Consider the following 19,536-nt stretch of genomic DNA (forward strand, 5'->3'; position numbering starts at 1 on the left):
GTGATTGCATCTTAAAAAAAAAAAACCTTCTTTCAAACTATACTCCTGAGCTTTGTGGGTGAGTATCACTTCCTCCTGGATTAAATTCCAACTATTCAGACATAGAAGCATGAAAGTGATGCTGAGGGTGTGTTTTTCTTTCTTTGACTCAGGAGGAGAACATGAATGCAGACGGGGAAATGGCAATCTTCGGGCCGGCTGCCCAGTTCCTTCGCAAGTCTGAGAAGGAGAGGACGGAGGCTCAGACTCGTCCGTTTGACGGCAAGACGGCGTGCTTCGCCAGCGACGACAAGGAGCTGTACGTCAAGGCTCAGATCCAGGACAGGGTGGACGGCAAATTCACTGTCAAGACAGTGGACGACAGAGTGGGTGGACTGAAGTGATGATTAATTCACCTTTCATTAGACACTGAACTTGAAAATGGCTGCTCTGTCTGAGCAGGACTTGATCCCAGTGTGATGGAGAAGGGTTTTACAAAGCTTGTCTGTAGACGCTGCAATAAAAACAAAAAACCTGCAGAACTCTATTACTTTGGCTTTGAACAGAGACATTCATTTCTCCTTGAAACTCGAACTGCTGCTTCACTTTTCAAATATTTTAAAAGAAAATCTGAGTTTACGTTTATATATTTATTAGTTTGTGAAGATAAAAATGTGTCTGACCTTTTTTCGCTGTCCGCAGGCGCATCGAGCTCTAACCTTCACTCTCTGTTTTACTTTCTCTGTTTTCCAGACTTTAACGGTCAGGGAGGACCAGGTGTTTCCAATGAACCCCCCAAAGTTCGATAAGATCGAGGACATGGTGATGATGACGCACCTCCACGAGCCCGCGGTGCTGTTCAACCTGAAGGAGCGCTACGCAGCCTGGATGATCTATGTGAGTCACACAAGGAACATAGATGATGCCAGTCAGATGGACACAGTTTAACCACAATTAAAAATCAAAGACAGATGTAAAAAAAAGTGACTATTATTTCACTTAGTTATAAGATAAGATGAGCTAAAAGAGCAAAAAGGGAATAGTGAAATAAACACAATAAAACATAAGTAAAACATATTAACACAAGGAACTATAAAAGATGGGAATATGAGCAATATAAACAATATATAAACAGAAACACATATATTGAAAATGCTCGCTTGATAATAAAGACAGAACACATCCCTTTGTGTTAAGAAATTTAGTTTTCTAAAAGTGACATTTATATTTGTAAAATGTTTTAATACAGAATAGCTTTTACCTAATCAACTCTGGGTAAAGAATTTACAAAACACATAGAAGTCCATTCTATTATTCACCTTTTAAGCATTTGTTTAGTTTTTTCAAAATGTGAATAACAAAACAATATTAATGAAAACTTGGTAAGATACATAAATACACTCTGTTCAGATTGGATATTTTTAACTGCTGTTTTGTGACTCATGAATTCACCGTTTTTTCAGTTACAGCATTATCTGGAAGTTAAACGTTCCAAATCCTCCTGTTTACAAAAAAACAATTAGTCAGTCCATGATACTAAAACCTTTTGTACTTTGCTGAACTAGAACAGTAGGTGCTCCAGTGACGTGAGAAAAATAAGTGGTTGTATTTTATATAGATATATATTTTTTATATTGTCAAACACAGGTTTAAAAGCTTGTAAAATGATCTTAATCAAAAAATACATCAAATGGTGACTCACTTGGCTGATGCATCCATGACTGCATCTTCCACTTTTCGACATTTTAGTTTTCAGCCATGTTAACTCTGACATCTCTTCTTCCAATAATCCTCGGCCTACAACAAACCAAAACACAAAATGGATGATTTATTGTGTATTGGTGTTAATGTAGGGGAGTAGGAGCATATGCACGGCCGGCCTGAAGCCTTTATGGAGCCCAGAGAATAATTATATTTGGGGAACCCAATGCCTCAGTACAGCCAATACTATTAACATTTATCAATGCTTAATCATTTGCACACCTATTATCACTCTTATTAGTACAGCTATGTTCCTCCGACAGTGGCAGAGGGAGTTAACATTAACTAGCCGGATACAAAAGTAGGATATTTTGAGTGCTCTTGAGCCCCCTCTAGTGGCCACAGGCACCTGGTCTGCTTAATCCTGGATCTGCATAGAAGGGTACTGACTTTGTCTAATTCTATGGTGTGAGGTGAAGACAGAGATGTTGGTACATATTGTTTTGTTTGTGCCTTTGTGTAACCCGACCACACAAGATGGCAATATGGATTACAAAAATTGGTCATGAAAAACACGGTCCCACAAAATGATGTGATGATCACAACGTGGACTCATCGTGTCACATTAAAGAAAATCTATAATTTCCCACTTTTCTGAGATTTCATAAATGCACCTGTCGGCCTGTGTTTTGCATGCAGACCTACTCTGGACTCTTCTGTGTGACCGTCAACCCATACAAATGGCTGCCGGTCTACAACCCAGAGGTGGTGAAGGCCTACAGAGGGAAGAAGAGGATGGAGGTTCCCCCTCACATCTTCGCCTTGTCTGACAACGCCTACCAGTTCATGCTGACCGGTACGTTCACAGCACAAAAGTACATAGAACGGAACGAGAGAGTTTTCATCAGCACGTAACTGTATCTCATTTTGTGTCCCACAGATCGTGAGAATCAGTCTATACTCATCACGTAAGTAGAACAGAGTTTGTGAAAATTGGCAGCTCAATCTAAAAGGTCGCAATGGGAGTCTCCGCCAGGGCTAATGCCCTTTTGTCGCGATGTTAAAGCAAGTGGTGAAATAAATCCTAGATACTCCCCTGTTCGGAGCCACAAAAGCATTTAATCGGTTCTTTCTTTTTTCTCATGCTTCCACCAAGTTTCGAAATCTGTTCAGTAGTTTTAGTGTAATCCTATTGACATTCCAACCAACAGACAGGGGTGAAAACATAACCTCTCTGTGCTTTTGCTCAGTGGAGAATCCGGTGCAGGCAAGACGGTCAACACCAAACGTGTCATTCAGTACTTTGCGACAATCGCAGTGTCTGCAGACAAGAAGAAGGAGATGAGCAGTAAAATGAAGGTGAGCTCACGGAGGGTTTTTCAGTTGTTGGTTTCTCAGAGGGCACACGAGCGTCAGATTGAAAGGGTTTCCTCTTCAACAGGGAACTCTGGAGGATCAAATCATCCAAGCCAACCCTCTGCTGGAGGCTTTTGGGAACGCCAAGACTGTGAGGAATGACAACTCCTCTCGCTTTGTGAGTGACCCTGAAGGACTTCATTCAGATTTGATTTACCAGCAGTTTATTCACAACAGACACTAACACATCACGTCGTTCTTTTCGATAGGGTAAATTCATTCGAATACACTTTGGCACGACTGGTAAACTGGCATCTGCAGATATTGAGACGTGTAAGTTTATATATATATTGAAATTCATTGAAAATGCTCTCACAAGATAAAGTTAAATTTTTCATTTTCTTTCATAAAGATCTGCTGGAGAAGTCGAGAGTGACATTTCAGCTGGTGGCCGAGAGGAGTTATCACATCTTCTATCAGCTCACCTGTAACAAGAAGCCTGAACTTATCGGTACTCTGATGATTCTTCTTGTTTTGTTGAATTATTTTTCTCATATTTAGACAGATACAGAAATGCATACTCCTATGATGTAGTATTAGAGCCATATTGAAGAGGAAAATAGAGTTTGAGAATAAAATCGTAATATTACAAGGATTACGTTGTTATTGAGAAGAAATTAATAATATAAAAAAAAATGTATATGTATATATTTATTAGTAAATAACCAGCAATAGACATAGTTTCTTGCACTATCTTTTCAAATTTTTACAGGTATGTGCTGATGTGACAACAATAAAGGCAAGGCAGTTGTATTTCTGAGCACATTTCATTCCAAGAGGTAGTTTTAAGGGGCTGTATAGAGACTTTATAAATTGAACTGAAAAAGCACAATTAGTCAAAAAGAGCAGAAAAAAAAAAGATTAAAAAGAGCAACGGTAAAGGGTGGAAGCGATGATAAGGTAAAAGAAAAAAAAAAGTTAAATCTGTATACATTTTTTAAAAACAAGATAAAGGAGTAGAATCACATAAATCAAATTGATTTAAAAATGTAAAATAGTCAAATAGAATGAAATAAAATGATGATATGAGCTTAAAAGAGTTTTAAAGGCACACGTGAACACAAAGGTTTTCAATATGGATTGGGAAGGATGGGACATTGCTAAATGTTCCTAAAACCATCAGGCAGTTGGTTCCAGCACTGTTGTGCAGCATAGTGACAATAAGGTATTTTGATATTAATGAAACCTAAAGTATAGCCAAACACGAATCTCCACATTCCTCATATTATGATTTTTTATTTCAAAAATCTTTTTTCCTTTAATTGGCCCTAATTCTCTAAATCTGAAGTCGTGATGCGAAGAGATTTTAATTACATTTCTTTCACTGAAGATCTGCTCCTCATCACCACCAACCCCTACGACTTCGCCTTCATCAGTCAGGGGGAAATCAGTGTGAAGAGCATCAACGACGCAGATGAGTTAATGGCTACGGACGTGAGTTGACTCAGTGAAAGCACACAGAGCTTCCTCTGCCTTTTCAGCTGATTTAAATATGCGATTTTTCTTTTTTTTACATAGGAAGCCATTGATATTCTGGGTTTCACTGCTGAGGAGAAAATGTCCATTTATAAGCTGACTGGCGCTGTGATGCATTACGGGAACATGAAGTTTAAGCAGAAACCGCGGGAGGAGCAGGCGGAGCCCGAAGGCACAGAGGGTGAGGATTATCCATCAAAGCTTATACAGCACTGTCATGCAAATCAAGGGGAAAAAAAGGCACAAATGAAAAGATAAATACTAAACTAAGGCTTTTTGTCTCTTTTCTTTTTTTCTTTCACTGCAGAAGCTGATAAGGCAGCGTATCTGATGGGCCTGAACTCTGCTGATCTGCTCAAAAGCCTCTGTTATCCCAGAGTTAAGGTCGGAAATGAATATGTTACCAAAAGTCAAAATGTGCAGCAGGTGAGACTGACACCAAAAATCTTTTTAGTCATGTTCATATATCTCACTTAACCATCGTTATCTGATGCATTAGAGCCTCTGGTTATCAAACATGCTGTTTGCTCTTAATAACCATGTCCTTGTTTTCTGTAACTGCATGGCTACTGTATTATCTCTATTAATCCATTAACGGCACACATAAGGATTGTTTATTGATATTTTGTCTTTGTATAATAGAAATTAAATACAGTACTGAGGTCCTGCAGGTACAACCGTTTGACCAATCACAAGTCAATAGTGATTTCACCCTGTTTTTAAGAGCATTGAATGACAAATGAAAATCCAACTTTTCAGAGACATGAGCACTTGAACAAACTGTGATAGGAACTACCTAAAATGACAGAAACTGTCTTTGAGCAACATTTATTTGATGTTTATTTTTGACTTTTTCGTTTGGTCCACACCCCATCCACTAACATGAAGGGTGTTTGACCTTAACTACAGTCAGCCACCAGGGGGCCATCAAGATGCTTAGGCTCCACTTTTGTGAAGCTGTCATATTGTTCATCTCAATTTGTACGTTTTAATAAGATATTAAAGGTTCAGTGTGTAGAATTTTGTGACATCTAGTGGTGAAGTTGCATGTTGCAGCTGAATACCCCTCACCTCACCCTCCCCTTTCAAACATCAAAGAGAACCTGTGGGAGCCTTCAGTTGTCATAAAATCTCAAAAGGTTTAGTTTGTCCAGTCTGGGCTACTGTAAAAAAAAAGGTGGCCTCCGTAGAGAGAACCAGCTCTGATGTAAATAAATAGTATTTAAATATAAAGGGCCAATTCTAGTAAAGAAAACAACTATTTGTACAATTTAGATGAAACACACCAGTGAAAACACTACTAGGATTATTCTCCATAAAATGTTTGCCAATTGATCCCTTTCACCTAAATCTTACACACTGGACCTTTCAACAAGGTTGTGTAGTAATTATAAGCAGATCAGTGTCACTGAAACAGAACAGTGATGTGTTTCATTGTTTGACTCTAAACTTTGACGGCGCTGAATTATGTATAATAACTGAAGACTTTTTAATGGCAATGTTAAGTCCCATGGAATCAATACAACTGATGATGTGTTTGACATATTAAAGAATACACTGATGGGGGAAATATGGCTGCTGTCCAATCCTGGCAAAGTATCACCAGATGTCTACTGAGGCCTGAGACATCAGAGAGTCACTGACTGCAAACAGTTTGAACCCTAATATTAGATATACAAACACTATATTAAAGTTTAATGGTAATTTTTCCACTTACTGTCAAGCTCCTACAAAGTTAAATATTTTATAATAATATTTCTTTGATGAAAACATTCCCTCCTTGGTGGAGGTATTTATAGAAAAAGATGTGACACTAACAATGTTTATACGAAAGATAAGATTAGTAGTAATAATAAGAATATTAAATATTGAGAAATAGGACTAATAAATAGCAAATATGTGAACATTTTAAGTGAAAATCAAATCAAAAAGCAACATACTTAAAGGGATAGTTCACAGAAAAATGATATACTCACCACTATGCCGATGGAGGGTAGGGTGAAGTGTTTCAGGGGTAAACAGTGTAGCAGCAAAATCCAAAACAATTGAAGTAAATGGTGACCAATTCTTCAAACATTAAAAACAAGAGACACTACAATTACTACACTTTATGTGGATGCAGATGAACAAAGGGTCAACACTCAAATGGAAAAATCACCATTTCTTTCTAAATCCAATGTGCAGAGACAAATGTGTCACTGTCCGAGTACTTTTTAACTTTCCCTCTTTTCAGGTGCACAACTCCGTTGGCGCTCTCGCAAAATCCGTGTACGAGAAGATGTTTGTGTGGATGGTGATACGGATCAACCAGCAGCTGGACACGAAACAACCCAGACAACATTTCATCGGCGTTCTCGACATCGCCGGCTTCGAGATCTTTGACGTGAGTGTGTAAAATGTGTTTTTATTTTTCCCACAGACTCACTGAATAATGAATGTAAATGTGATGTTCATGGTTTTTCTTTAGTACAACAGCATGGAGCAACTCTGCATTAATTTCACCAACGAGAAGCTGCAACAGTTTTTCAACCACCACATGTTTGTGCTGGAGCAAGAAGAATACAAAAAGGAAGGGATTGATTGGGAGTTCATTGACTTTGGTATGGACCTGGCAGCCTGCATCGAGCTCATTGAAAAGGTATTGTATCCTTAAAAATATTAACTCTTAAATTATTGGAATGAAATGCTGCAACTGTTGAAATAAAAATGGTTTTGTTTCCCAGCCGATGGGGATCTTCTCCATTCTCGAGGAGGAGTGCATGTTCCCAAAATCATCAGACATGTCCTTCAAGAACAAACTCTATGACCAACATCTTGGTAAGAACAGCTGCTTCCTGAAGCCAAAAGCAGTGAAAGGGAAGCCGGAGGCTCACTTCACCCTGATGCACTACGCCGGCATGGTGGACTACAACGTCACCGGGTGGCTGGACAAGAACAAAGACCCGCTGAACGAGTCTGTGGTGCAGCTTTACCAGAAGTCATCAGTCAAAATAATGGTCGTGTTCTACGCAAGTTTCTCCGGATCAGACGGTAACATTGTTGTTTTACTGACTGTGTACGATTCTCCCCTCATACTGTTCTGGTGAGATTTTATTAATAACTTTTATTTAAAATACAAGGAGTGAAAACTTGTGAACCCATGTTTCAATCCGATTGCTTCAAGTCATAATTTTTTCAGGTGTTCTGTTCATCTGCCCCACTCTCGTGAATATGATATCTCAGGAAAGTTGTTGGGGATTTTTTTCTAATTTGGTAGAGAGGTTCACTTGGATTCTATGACGAAGGTCAAAGGTCACTGTGACCTTGTCAAACACACTTTTGGTCTTGTGATTGCAAATTTGGCAGAAACGTTGGACTCTAGATTATACTGGTTAAAATATGTTGGTCAAATATCAGTGTGATGTCACAACACACACATTCAGCCATTTATTTGTCATTTCTGGTTATCAATGCATACAGCGAAACATACAAAATCTAAATAATCTATCAAAGCCAAACACTGCTGAGTATTTCATTTTTAAACGCACCGTAATTAGCAGATGCAGCTGCAGGAGGAACGAAGAAAGGAACCAAGAAGAAGGGAGCGTCTTTCCAAACGGTGTCGGCTCTGTTTAGGGTGAGACAAACATAGAATTACTACAGTAACATGTCCTCACATGTTCTTTGAAAGACACCATTTCATATGGATGGAAACCTTTGACTTCAAAAAACTGAACACACTTAAAACAAAACAAAACATTTTGAAGGTCTGTGGTATTTTTATTGCTTTCCACACATTATATTAAGTAATAGGATTAAAAGCATAAGGAAATGTGTGTATTGGATTTCTTGCATTACTGAAGTGGCATTAATCTTCTCATCTAACTCTCAATCCCAAAGTGAATACATGTTTCCCAAAGTGTTGTACGATTCCTTTAGTGACAAAAAGACATGTCTGAACAGTAGAAATTGACAATAAATGAGAAACAGCAGTGTATGTCTTGATATTCTTACAGGAGAATCTTGGGAAGCTTATGGCCAATCTGAGAACAACTCATCCTCACTTTGTGCGATGTTTGATCCCAAATGAGACAAAAACTCCAGGTAGTTTGGATCATCTTTTCATTTCTAGATATACATCCTAAAAAGAACTACATAAATAAAAATAACCATCCTCACAGGTTCTATGGAAAACCAACTGGTTATCCACCAGCTCCGCTGTAACGGCGTGCTGGAGGGCATCCGCATCTGCAGGAAAGGATTTCCAAGCAGAATTCACTATGGTGACTTCAAGCAGAGGTAAATGTTCATTCAATCATTCATATTGAAATATTTCACAATGTTTGGTCTCGTGCTCAATCAGGCCTATTACTCCTCCTACAGATACAGGATTCTTAACGCCAGTGCTGTCCCTGAGGGACAGTTTATGGATAACAAAAAAGCTGCAGAGAAACTGTTGGGCTCAATCGATGTGGATCACACCCAGTACAAGTTTGGACACACTAAGGTTTTCTCTTGTTAAAGAACGCTGGTTAAATGGCAGAGCTGTCATGAGTGAATGAGCTGTACAGACAAATAATTACCTCTAATTTCAGGTGTTTTTTAAAGCCGGTCTGCTGGGAGCTTTAGAGGAGATGAGAGATGAGCGCTTGGCCCAAGTTGTGATGTCCACTCAGGCTCTGTGTCGTGGATACCTGGTCAGGCTGGAGTACCAGAAGATGATGGCCAGAAAGTAAATAGTCTCACTGCTTTAAAATGCAACTTTACATGTTGACATTTAGAAATCCAAAGTCCAATGTAACTGGTACAATGGTTGATAATGTAAAATAGCTTATTCGATATATAATAATAGATAAGATCCTTATTAGCTCCATTTATGACATTTTGTAATTATTGTATGAAGGAATATCCGAAACTGTAAGTGAAACTGAAATTCTGATATCTGCTAAATTCCCTGGAGGAACACCACCCACCATAAAAGTTTTTGTAACCCTAAACCATACATAGACTGTAAAAAAAGATGGCTGACATGTCACCACTTTATCCCACAGGCCAAAAAATGAAGCCAAATTAGTCACCATCTTGCACTTTTTAATGTCACTTGGAGCCAGTCTATGCAGTATTGACAGTGAAGAGGCAGTGGTATCAACATCCTGCCAATGAACACTTACTTGACTCTCACATGATTTTTAACCCTATTTTTTTTAGCATTAAATAACTTACTCTAATCAAACATACCCCAAAACTGAACCCTTGATCATACATCAAAGAGAGCATCTTTGGAAAAAAAATGTTTTTTAGGTTTGGCCCATCACTAGCAGCCAGCCACATGGGGGCGATCCAGATGATTTGGCTTCACTTTTGGGTGCTGCCATGTCGTCCATGTTTAAATACATTCTATGCCCTCAGCCAGATTCTGCTTTGAGCCATGACAGCATACTTACAGGCTCATTACAGCAATGCTAATATATTAAAGTTTAGTAGGTAGCCTGTAATACCTACCATGTCCACCATTATGTTGTAGCATCACCAATTTAATTTCCACTTGATATTATTAGACACCTGCTGAACTCATGACATCAGTGTTTAGTGCTGATTAGCATGTTTACATGCTAAACCAAGATGTGACCATGCTAAACTTTATAAACATCCTTCAGGTCGCGCTGTCTTTGTGAGATTTCTACCACTCATATTAATGTCAGCATTGAAAAGCACCACTGAGCCTGTAAGAACATACTTTAAAAAGCTGCTAGCTGGCATGTAAATACTATAGATGTGCCCTGTTCAAGCAAAATACGAGAATTAATTTTAGATGAGGTCAAATTATTCCAATATCGAGACATCCAAAATGTGCAAGATCGAACTTATTCAAGTCTTATTTTGACAGGGAGGCGATCTACACCATACAGTATAACTTCCGTTCGTTCATGAACGTAAAACACTGGCCATGGATGAAGCTATATTTTAAGCTCAAACCTCTTCTGAAGAGTGCGGAGACTGAGAAGGAAATGGCCCAAATGAAGGTTGATTTCACAAAACTCAAAGAGGATCTGGCCAAGTCAGACAACCGGAGGAGGGAGCTTGAAGAGAAAATGGTCTCCATTGTACAAGAGAAGAACGATCTCCTACTTCAAGTCCAAACAGTAAGTTATACCACAGAGCAAAAGTTCAAACTGTCAGAATTATTTTGGGACCTTTTTTTGGGGGTTGTTCAGCTGTAAGATTTTACGCACAAATTTGACATCAGGAGGCAGACAACCTGCAGGATGCAGAGGAGAGAAGTGAAGGACTCATCAAAAGCAAGATCCAGTTGGAAGCCAAACTGAAGGAGGTGACAGAGAGATTGGAGGATGAGGAAGAGATAAACGCTGAGCTGACCGCAAAGAAGAGAAAACTGGAGGATGAGTCATCAGAGCTGAAGAGAGACATTGATGACTTGGAGCTCACCTTAGCCAAAGTGGAGAAGGAGAAACATGCTGTGGAAAACAAGGTCAGGTTATGTTGGTTAATGTTGCTATGTCAACATGCTGGAGGGAAACCGTCACATCAGTTTTAATTTATGGTTTTAGGTGAAAAACCTTTGTGAGGAAATCATGAGCCAGGATGAGAACATCACCAAACTGTCCAAAGAGAAGCGAGCCCTGCAGGAGGCTCATCAGCAAACACTGGACGACCTGCAGTCAGAGGAGGACAAAATCAATGCTCTGACCAAAGCAAAAACCAAACTAGAACAGCAGGTCGATGAGGTGAGTTACACGGTAAAAGGCCTGAAAGGTAAAGTATATTTGCTCCAGTAAAGATGCATGTGTTGAGAAGATTTGTATTTTTAGCTGGAGGGTTCACTGGAACAAGAGAAGAAGGTCCGCGCGGATCTGGAGAGGGCCAAGAGGAAGCTGGAGGGCGATCTGAAACTTGCCCAGGAGTCAATTATGGATTTGGAAAATGAGAAACAGCAGCTGGATGAGAAGCTGAAAAAGTAAGTTACCATGGTTTAGTTGGTAGATATGATAAAAGTTGGGTAGGTGCACCACAAATGAGCAATGAGCTTCACTTCACAGGAAAGACTTTGAGTTTTCACAGCTACAGACGAAGATAGAAGATGAACAAGCTCTCGGCACTCAGCTGCAGAAGAAAATAAAAGAGCTCCAGGTGAAGTATCAATTATTGACTTGGGTTTGAGATGATATTACAAAGCTCAATTACTTCTAGGAATACGTCGTTATAGCATTGTGTCTTCAGGCCCGGATTGAGGAGCTGGAAGAAGAAATTGAAGCCGAACGTTCAGCTCGAGCCAAAGTGGAGAAGCAGAGGTCGGATCTGTCCAGGGAGCTGGAGGAGATCACCGAGCGCCTGGAGGAGGCCGGGGGAGCCACCGCTGCTCAGTCTGAGATGAACAAGAAGCGGGAAGCTGAGTTTCTCAAACTACGCCGGGAGCTGGAGGAGCGTTCGCTGCAGCACGACGCGACCTCGGCTGCCCTGCGTAAGAAACATGCAGACAGCGTGGCTGAGCTGGGAGAACAGCTAGATAACATCCAGAGGGTCAGGCAGAAACTGGATAAGGACAAGAGCGAGTTAAAGCTGGAGATGGATGACCTATCAAGCAACATGGAAACCATGGCTAAAGCAAAGGTTAGTTATTATATTTGTCATTTTTTAAATGTTTATTTTCATTTGAGACATAACAAATGAATATTTTCTTTTTCAAATTCAAAGATAAATTTGGAGAAAATGTGCCGCTCACTTGAAGATCAACTGAGTGAGGTAAAAACCAAAGAGGAGGAGCATCAGAGACTCATAAATGACCTTTCAAGTCAAAATGCTCGGCTGCAGACGGAAAATGGTACAGAATTTGATCTTACTGGATTAATAAAGTCAGTAGTCACATATATTTATATATAAACTGGCTCTAATTTAACTGGCACTTATCATCCAGGTGAAATGTCTCGCCAGCTTGAAGAAAAAGACTCCTTGATGTCGCAGCTAACTCGAGGAAAGCAAACCTTCATTCAGCAGATCGAGGAGCTGAAAAGATTTAATGAGGAGGAGGTGAAGGTACGGTTCGGCAAAAAGAGTCAAAGGTGGTTGACGTTTGAAGATGGAGCTCAGTGTTTATGTTCCGTTCTGTAATTTCTCTTAAGGCTAAAAACGCCTTGGCTCATAGTTTGCAATCAGCTCGACACGACTGTGAGCTGCTGAGAGAGCAGTACGAGGAGGAGCAGGAGGCCAAAGCGGAGCTGCACCGCTGCCTCTCCAAGGCAAACTCCGAGGTGGCTCAGTGGAGAAGTAAGTACGAGACCGACGCCATCCAACGCACTGAAGAGCTTGAGGAGGCAAAGTAAGTTCAACCACGTTGGTCTAAAAAGGGACAAAATCTCATCTGACCTTATGATACGATAAACCATGTATTTTTTTCCCACAGGAAGAAGCTGGCTCTGCGTCTACAGGATGCAGAAGAAGCTGTGGAGGCGGTGAACGCCAAGTGTTGCTCTCTGGAAAAGACCAAACAGCGGCTGCAGGGAGAGGTGGAGGACTTGATGGTGGACGCTGAGAGGTCCAACGCTGCTGCTGCTGCCTTGGACAAGAGGCAGAGAAATTTTGACAAGGTTGGAAATTGCCAACCAGCCAGTTACTTCTCATTTTTGTAGTCACCTCCATTGTAAAACCTAAACAAACCATCTGAGAATGCATAAATCTTCAACTTTGTACAGTTTGTCTAAGTCAGGCATTGTACCTCCCTTATTCTTTGCTATAGTGAGGTAAATATGACACAATGCAGCTATTGTTGATACAAACAATGTTGTGGGTGTTTACTCCCATGGGCCACTAGAGGCAGCATTAAGCACTTTCTGCACTTGAATAAGATACACAAATGACATTTATGCCTAATTAGAATTTAATTTATGCAAAATGATTTCCACAATCATTGGTTTGGCTAAATCAGCCAAAGTCCTCAAACATATAATATCAGTGTGTAATTGCAAGAACAGTACTCATTGGAACACATACCTCTGACAAGACCCAACAGTCCCTTTAAATTCGATGAAGATGCACTAATTTGCATACCCTCATGAATACGAATCCCCTAAATATGCTTGTTTTTTTTATCAAGAGCCATAAATATTTTTTCTGGAAGGGAAGAAAGGCAGAAACCTAACTTTCATGGCCGAGGTAACAAAGCCACCATAACCAAGAAGATCTGTATCATAACAGGGACCAGAAGCAGCATTAACTTATTGCCTGCATATCAATGTTCAGGCATCTAGCCAGATGTCTCTGGCAAAGAAGGTTTTCAACTTCAATAGAACTAGAAGTTGGGCTGAGGCTATTCATGACAATGTTGAGGGAAACCTTATTTCTAAAACTCCGGATGACACTGATAGTCCTTCCTTTTGCACAAGTACACACCAAACCAGGCTGTCAAGCATTCAAAACATAAAGTTTTAAATATTCAACTGTCAAATGTCTTCTCATAGGTTGTGGCTGAGTGGAAGCAGAAATACGAGGAAGGTCAAGCTGAGCTAGAGTCATCTCTAAAAGAGATGCGCTCTTTGGGTACCGAGAACTTCAAGATGAAAAATGCCTTTGAAGAGTGCATGGAACAACTGGAGACCCTCAAACGGGAAAATAAAAACCTGCAACGTATATATAAACACTTTTCTTTATCTACAGTAATGCTGTATTCAATCGTCTTTCTGCGGAATCGTCATATTTTCCTTCTGTTGCAGAGGAAATCATGGATCTCACAGAACAGTTGGAAGAAACCGGGAAAACCATCCATGAGCTGGAGAAATCAAAGAAACAGGCTGAGCAGGAGAAGTCAGAGGCTCAGACTGCTCTGGAGGAGGCAGAGGTAGGTAGAAGAAAAAATACATAAATCATATATATTTAAACATTTAAACTGCACATTCCTTTTAAATTCAGGCTTCCATGGAACACGAGGAATCCAAGATCCTGCGAATCCAGCTCGAGCTGAACCAGGTAAAGTCCGAGGTGGACAAGAAGATCGCAGAGAAGGACGAAGAGATTGAACAGCTGAAGAGAAACAGCCAACGAATTATTGACTCGATGCAAAGTAATCTGGACGCTGAGGTGCGGAGCAGGAATGACGCCCTGAGAGTGAAGAAGAAGATGGAGGGAGACCTGAATGAGATGGAGATCCAGCTGAGCCATGCTAACAGGCAGGCGGCCGAGGCCCAGAAACAACTGAGGAACATTCAAGTTCAGCTCAAAGTGAGTCGAACATAAGAACCTGTACACAGTGAGCAACATGTGTCCATCTTTGACACATACACCAGAAAGACACTGTTTTACCTTGACTGTGCAGGAAGTTCAGATTCACCTGGACGACGTCCTGAGAAACAACGATGACATGAAAGAGCAGGTTGCCATGTCTGAGCGCAGGAGCAACCTAATGCAGGCTGAAATGGAGGAAATCCGAGCGGCTCTGGAGCAAACCGAGAGGAGCCGCAAGTTAGCGGAGCAGGAGCTGCTGGACGCCAGCGAGAGAGTCCAGCTCCTTCACTCACAGGTTCAAATCTACTCTTACTTTTATCAAGTTTTCTTAAATGTTCACTATAAGATTGACTCAGAGGAAAGTCTACTTCACCAAAGTGGCAAATTAAATAATCTTTTGCAGGTTTAATCCTGAAAAAATCCACCTAAGAATCTAGTAATCACTTGCAGCATGTACTACATCTATTAGTTTGCAATGCAACAAACCAAATCTCTAAACTCACTAAACTGTTACAAGTAACTGATTACTTGTGATTTTGGCACATTCATTGAAAATACTAAGATTCATTTGTAGAACAGATGTAATTTCTTCTCACATTATAAAAGATCAAAAAGGAAAATACCAATCAAAGCTCAGCAGGTGGTGCATTTACACAGCGAGTGTCAGAGCCACTTTAAGGCCTTTCTCACAGTGTCAAGGGATTAGATTAATTTGGAATGTACATATATTATTACGCTATATATAAAACATCATAAAGGAAACCTTGAAATCTTTATATTTCACTACGCTAAAATCAAATAAATCTAATCTATTACAGAACACCAGCCTCCTCAACAGTCGCAAGAAGTTGGAGTCTGATCTGTCTCAGATTCAGGGCGAGATGGATGATAGCGTCCAAGCTGCCAGGAACGCTGAGGAGAAAGCCAAGAAGGCCATCACTGACGTAAGAGCTCTGTGTAGGTTTTCTGTCTATTTCAACTTGTCAAAAAGCCGAAATCTGCTCACCATTGGAGTCCATGTTCCAGGCCGCCATGATGGCTGAGGAGCTGAAGAAGGAGCAGGACACCAGCGCTCATCTAGAGAGGATGAAGAAGAACATGGAGGTGACGGTGAAGGACCTGCAGCAGCGACTTGATGAGGCCGAGAACCTGGCCCTGAAGGGTGGAAAGAAGCAGCTCCAAAAGCTGGAAGCAAGGGTAATGGATTCAAATCAGAAAAAAAACAAACCCAGAATGACTGGCTCTTGTTTTATCAGCATAATCCATGAAAGAAATATTGTCAACTCCATTGCAGGTGCGAGAACTCGAGAATGAGCTTGAAGCAGAGCAACGACACGGATCAGATGCTGTGAAGGGTGTTCGCAAACTCGAGCGTAAGATTAAGGAGGTCACCTATCAGGTAAACTAATGGAAAATCAGTTGTCCTTTTCGTTGAAAAGATGTGTGAAGTTTCAGTTGTTCATCAGATGTAACGTATGTATTTTATCATATCAAATATTAGTCTGATGAAGACAAGAAAAACATGCTGAGACTCCAGGAGCTGGTGGACAAACTCCAGCTGAAGGTCAAAGTGTACAAGAGGCAGGCTGAAGAAGCTGTGAGTGTCTTTTGAATTCAGTCAAAGCCTCGCTCTGAAAAAAACGTTTACTGTGACATTTGGAGATGTTTATGAATGGCTTGTTTGGCGTCTGACAGGAGGCGCAGGCCAACACTCATCTGACTAAGCTGAGGAAGGTTCAGCACGAGCTGGAAGAGGCCGAAGAGCGCGCCGACATCGCAGAGTCCCAGATCAACAAAATGAAGGTCAAGAATCGTGAAATGGGAAAAGTAAGTCAGTCAGCTTCTAGTAACATAATACGAAATGTTGATAGACGTAATAACTTTGTCTTTCTCTTTCTCACTTTCTCCTTTATCAGGCAAAAGACAGCGGAGAGTAGTCGTGATACGCTGCTGTAAGGAAGATAAGTCTGCTGTGTCTCTGAAGCTAGTATGCAACATACTCTTAACCTAATATGTGTTTATTTTTGTATTTAAAGCCACAATGTGAATAATTTATTGTGATCCGACAGTTTTGTGATGGTTTTCATTCATCTCTGCTGCCTGCCTGTTACTTAGTATTGTTGTGTTGCTTGGCATCACTAGAGGGTGAAACTGTCAAAGCAGGAAACTGTGAAATTGTACACAGTGTGGCATTAAATATGAAGTAGTGTACAATGATGATTAGCATCTGGAATTGACTGCATTGTTTTATTTTGTGGTAGTTGATGTATGTTGCTTTAATTGCATTAAAATATTAGATAAAATCCCTTTGTGTGGTTTAATTCATTAGTTTTGGAATGTATTATTATTATCAATAATAACAGCTTAATTACACTATTTATAATTTTATTACACTTGTACAACTAAAAACATAAAAGCCAATAGCTAAACTATAACGAAAGAAGCAGCAACAGAAAAGAGGAAAATGTGACTTGGATTGGGAAAAAAAGAGAAAATGAAAATAACAGTAAATAACATTTAAAATATGAAAGAATCTTAAAAATAAGGATGAATAGAAAAATCTAATTGTCTCGTACTTATACAGTTGCTATATGTAATGGGTGGATCAATCAGTGATCACAAATGAGCTGTTAAATTCCGATTAAACTCCTGTTCATTCCGACTAAACATTTTGACATGTCACTCTCGGAAAAGCACAGGTCTAAACTGGAGTGGACTCAGTAGAGCTCATGTCTCTGCCAAAGTCCAACAGTCCCTTTATATTGAATCGAGCTGCACCATATTACACACACATAGATATCAGGCAAAGGAGAAATGTGTGAAAATGTCAAATACACCCTTTCTCACAAAGTAACTGATTAAAAAAATCCTAGCTCTGCCCCGTGTTCCAGATCCGTTCTAAAAAGTATCCGTATCTCGTTCTTCCACCAACTTTCATGGACTTGAGTTCAGCAGTTTTTGCTTAATCCTGTTGACTAACCTACAACCCAGAAACGGAGAGATGAGGCACAAATAAAATAAGTGATTGCTGAATCCGATGTAGCTCAAAGAAAAGAACTCTGGACATAAATAAACACACAAACAGTGAAGTTTGTGAATGAATCATTTTAATGAATAGAGGAGCTTCACAAACTAGCCACATCGGCTACTTTTTCATTATTGTCCACTAGAGAAAAACCTTTCTGATCTTGTGTGGCACAGTTGTGCATATATATATATTCAAAGCATCAAGTTATCAAGAGTTATAATAAAGCACAAATCAAATAATAACAAATGCTTCATAGCTGCTGAAAACATATATTTCATGGGACACACTGATTTAGATGTAAGGCAGCTGATCATGGATCTTGATGCTGGATTGTCGATCGTGGTGATGGATCATGATCGTGGTGGCCTGTGATCATGGACTATGATTACAATACAGCTTAAAATACAATATGCCTACTCACATATTGTACCATTACTGGCAATAACTCCTCCACTTCAGGTGTCATTGCTGCTCCCTTCATCTTTATCAAACCTTTTCTTATTTATAAACACTTGACACACTTTCCATTATGTTAAAAACAATTTCTTATAACTAATGTTGTAAATATCTATTGCATCTATTGCACTTCTGTGTGTCCTGGGAGAGCGATGTCTCTGAGGTTTCTGTGGTTTTCCCCTGTTAAGAGGTTTTTTGATTCCCCTCACTCTTGTTGAGGGTTAAGGACAGATGATGTCACACCTTGTTAGGCCCTATGAGACAAATTGTGATTAGTGAATATGGGCTATACAAATAAAATTTGATTGGTTGATTGATTGACAGCATGAGCTGAAAACCAAAGCTTTTCAAATTGATTATGAGTGTAGAACAGTATTTTATTAACTCATGAACAAGGTTTCAGTTAATAGTGTTGATCATTTGTCATTTGTTTATTTATTTGTTAATTTGATGACATTTTTGAATGTCATCAATATGACTATTTTCAAATAATTGATAAATACTAAATGTTGTATGAATGACAGTGTTCACTAATTTGACAGATAATTATTTGAGTTCGTTTTGGTAAAATTAACTGATATATGTTGTCATGCTGTGATATTCATATGGTAAACAGTAAACAACTGCATACGCTATATATAATTTGTTCACATGACTTTCATGCACTCTTATAAGATAGGGTGTTTAGAACTGCAGGTAAAGTCTTGTTCCACATTCCGTCACTCGCCCTGTCCCTCTTGAGCCTGGAAACAAACACATTTATATCAAATCTGTGTTAATTAATACATCATCTTAAAATAACAGTATATTACTAATATCAACGTGAATCATAAAGTCAAAACACATAGAAATTATTTTATGAAAAAAGCATGTTTTTCATGCAGTATCAATTCTATGACTCTTGGACAAAAACTCTGATTGTTAATCGTATTCGATCATTTGTGTTCAAAGGACACATATTCTGCTCATGTTCAGTCGAATCATTTTAAGTTGTGTTATTACCTGAAAAGGTTTACATGCTCTAACGTTGAGAAAACACATCACGTTCCTCATACTGTCCATTGCTGCAGCTCCTCCTTTTAGCCTCTGACCAAAACACCACATCCGGTTTTAGCACCTGTCTCTTTAAGACCCCCATCCCAATAAAGCCCAGTCTGCTCTGATTGGTCAACCACCTCCAGCATATGTAAGAAATGTGAGCCTCTACTTTTGCTGTACCTGGCTTGGTTAGGGGGCGTGACAGACTAGCCGCTAGTCATGTGTTATGC

General features: G+C 39.7%; 1 protein-coding gene across 1 annotated transcript; it reads left to right on the forward strand.

Moving 5' to 3' along the window:
• Positions 1–161: 161 nt before the first annotated feature.
• Positions 162–18,455, forward strand: LOC118123081 (myosin-4). Its single transcript, XM_047343880.1, has 39 exons — positions 162–365; positions 733–876; positions 2,380–2,536; positions 2,621–2,648; positions 2,931–3,039; positions 3,122–3,214; positions 3,306–3,369; positions 3,449–3,547; positions 4,427–4,530; positions 4,615–4,753; positions 4,880–4,998; positions 6,806–6,955; positions 7,040–7,210; positions 7,296–7,602; positions 8,112–8,188; positions 8,568–8,655; positions 8,733–8,850; positions 8,935–9,058; positions 9,147–9,283; positions 10,439–10,694; positions 10,799–11,041; positions 11,121–11,297; positions 11,382–11,527; positions 11,610–11,700; positions 11,791–12,180; positions 12,265–12,391; positions 12,485–12,603; positions 12,690–12,886; positions 12,971–13,154; positions 14,025–14,190; positions 14,277–14,401; positions 14,473–14,781; positions 14,876–15,079; positions 15,603–15,728; positions 15,811–15,981; positions 16,079–16,183; positions 16,286–16,381; positions 16,480–16,611; positions 18,417–18,455. Exons 1-39 carry the CDS (start codon positions 162–164, stop codon positions 18,453–18,455), a joined length of 5,835 nt encoding a protein of 1,944 aa, XP_047199836.1.
• Positions 18,456–19,536: the final 1,081 nt, after the last annotated feature.

This window comes from Hippoglossus stenolepis, chromosome 16 (assembly GCF_022539355.2).
Source record: "Hippoglossus stenolepis isolate QCI-W04-F060 chromosome 16, HSTE1.2, whole genome shotgun sequence".
NCBI classification, from domain to species: Eukaryota; Metazoa; Chordata; class Actinopteri; order Pleuronectiformes; family Pleuronectidae; genus Hippoglossus; species Hippoglossus stenolepis.

Bases quoted from the DNA above. Each gene is read 5' to 3' on its own strand.
- LOC118123081 (XM_047343880.1), top strand. From the start codon at position 162: ATGAATGCAGACGGGGAAATGGCAATCTTCGGGCCGGCTGCCCAGTTC. The intron at 2,537-2,620 runs GTACGTTCACAG...TGTGTCCCACAG, and splicing joins CTACCAGTTCATGCTGACCG to ATCGTGAGAATCAGTCTATA. The intron at 8,851-8,934 runs GTAAATGTTCAT...CTCCTCCTACAG, and splicing joins TATGGTGACTTCAAGCAGAG to ATACAGGATTCTTAACGCCA.